Here is a 2,497-nt window from a genome sequence, read left to right as displayed (position 1 = left end):
GATAATGAGCTTATCTATACGATTCTATACGACTGTGACCATGCGCCCGTCTATACAGCGTTACACACCCGTCTATACAGTTTTACACACCTGTCTATACAGCGTTATACACCTCTGTCCATGCACTCTTATACACCCCCGACCCTGCGCTCTTATACACCCCTGACCATGCGCCCTCTCGTCGTTTCCAACGGGCATTTGTGCCACACATCGCCATCTGCGCCCGCGCATCGAGACGCCCAAGACGATCATCTGGATGGCGCCCGCATGCGGGCTGGGCCAAACACCGCTCATTCCCATCGCTTTCAGTCCCGATCCCTGCCCGAACGCCCGCCCGAGAAACCTGCGCGCCGAAGTAGGGAGCGGGAGATGAGCCGTGCGATGGACGAATCGAGGGGTGGAGGACGGACAGGAACAGGAACACGTGAGACATACTTCCGATACCAGCGCCGTCTTACCGACTATGTCATGAACGGAGTTTGACCTCCGAGCACAGACGTCGGCCCAAGCTGAGCCTAGCCGCAAGGGTTGTGCAGGGACAGGCGCACACGGCGGGGGGCGCTCCCCGGCGCATGCGCAGTCAGTCCTACATGTCTGGCTGGGCGCAGAGGCAGGGCGCCCCCTCCACAACTGGCCGGGGCGCACGGCGCGGTGGGTCGGAGAGAGCGCACGCGGTCCGCTCCGGTGGAAGCGAGTGTGTCTCAGGGCGCCCCGCGCGAGGAAACAGGATAGCGGCAGCGAGCGTGGGTGCGGGTGCGGGTGCGCCGTATGTGCGTCAGCGCGATGGCGGACGAAGGATGGAGGACCCACAGGAAGCCCCGAGTGCCGTCTCCATCTGCAACGGCGCAACACGCCTCGACATGGGCTTCGGATGGGCGTTTGCTTTCGATTCTTGACACGGGTTCGTGGTGGGGCCTGCGCGACTGGATGGTACGCCGATGAGATGGGGCTGTCGGGGCTTGCTTGCTAGTCATCTGCAGGACTCGGGGTACCTGTGGGCGGCTGACTGCCGCAGAGGGAGTAGTGTTGCAACGCGGGATCGTTCACAGTGTATGGGAGCATGGAGAACACGGCAGGTGTACGAAGGTTAATATGATACAGCGTACGCCATGCTTCTGCAGGAGGAGCCTGAAAAGCACATACACGTCGCTCGTCGCTCAAGATGGAAAAGCAGATGGACGCGAACCTGCATCGTGCCCAGCTATGTGGAGTAGCCCTAGAGTCGGCACAGAGGCCACGCAACGACTCCAGACGCCCGCCGTCGGACATAGGGTTTGCAGACCTGCTTACACGAGAGCAAAAAAAGCCAAGGACGTAGATCACGCCCCGCTGGCTGCCCGGGGCGTCTGTCGCAAGTGTGTCCGAGGCAAGGAGGTGACAGTATCAGACCTATACGACCGAGGATGTCCAACTACCCTCACGCGATGCGGCGCGGACCCGTGTCAAGCGTGCAAACCAGGGATAGCGTGATCGGGCCCTCCCTCGCGCTGTGTAGTCGTGCACGAACAGATGGTATTCCTGACCAACATGCGTGAAAAATAAAACCCCAGCAGGAAGGTTTCCGCAGAGTCATCGCGCATCACGAGACGCTGCCACCGGTGTGGTGGCGGGGGCTGCACGGATCGGGGGTGGGCGATGCGTGGACGCGAGGATGCTGCCAGTGGTCGGCGAGCACGCCAATGAGGACGGACTGATGCGAAACGCGGGGGATTTGCGAGAGATGCACGACGCGCGAGGGCCGTAGGACATGCGTCAGTTGGAGGGTGGAGGAGCCATACACATCACTGTCAAGCCTCACCACCGGCGATCGTAGGAGGCAGGGCTGCTCGAACAGAGCGATCATGGGGCGCCATAGTCGACTGTGCTGGCAGCCGCTGTGCCGGCAGGCCCTGGCCAGACAGGGGCTCGCAGTGCGAGACAGTGCAAGCTCTGCACCCGTCGTGCGACAGGACACGGTTGCGCAGGACTCGGTCGCCATACCAGACGCGCACGGTGCTCCCGCCGTTCCTTCGGTACGTAGATCCCCGCATGCTGGCTGGGCCAAACACCGCTTTCAGTGCCGATCCCTGCCCGAACGCCCACACGCGAAACCAGAGTATCGTAGTGTGATATAGCGCAGACTCGGCATGAAGTGCGTCTGTGATAGCGTGGATCAATCATCCTTTGCGCTGTGTTTCCTCACGGTCACTATCACCCACCATCGTGAAAGGGAATCCGCAGGAGACGGCCTCCTCGCAAAGCCATCGCTGTGCTCGCGCATCACGCGACTCGGGGGGCTGAGTGGGGGTTGCACGGATCGGGCATGGGTGATGCGTCGATGAGAGGATGCTGGCGAGGCGTTTGGCAGCGATACGCGTCATCTGCGAGGAGGCTGACCGATGGAGGCGAGTTGATGTGAAAAGGCGGGAGAGTCTGCGAGAGAACGGGAATGTGACGAAGGACGCCCGGGAAGGCCGCCAATCGGACAGGGACGCAGACCCAGGATTGAACGACTGTC

General features: G+C 61.6%; 1 protein-coding gene across 1 annotated transcript; it reads right to left on the bottom strand.

Annotated features, from left to right (window-relative positions):
* Window positions 1-1,787: 1,787 nt before the first annotated feature.
* On the bottom strand, window positions 1,788-2,360 carry POSPLADRAFT_1063471 (hypothetical protein; the record flags this gene model as incomplete). Its single annotated transcript, XM_024481670.1, has 2 exons — window positions 1,788-2,137; window positions 2,195-2,360. The coding sequence occupies 2 exons, from the start codon at window positions 2,358-2,360 to the stop codon at window positions 1,788-1,790; spliced, it is 516 nt and encodes a 171-aa protein (XP_024332611.1).
* Window positions 2,361-2,497: the final 137 nt, after the last annotated feature.

Source organism: Postia placenta, assembly GCF_002117355.1.
Source record: "Postia placenta MAD-698-R-SB12 unplaced genomic scaffold POSPLAscaffold_313, whole genome shotgun sequence".
Taxonomy (NCBI): domain Eukaryota; kingdom Fungi; phylum Basidiomycota; class Agaricomycetes; order Polyporales; family Adustoporiaceae; genus Rhodonia; species Rhodonia placenta.
Note: the sequence above shows the minus strand (reverse complement) of the source record. Positions and strands in the feature narration are given on the sequence as shown.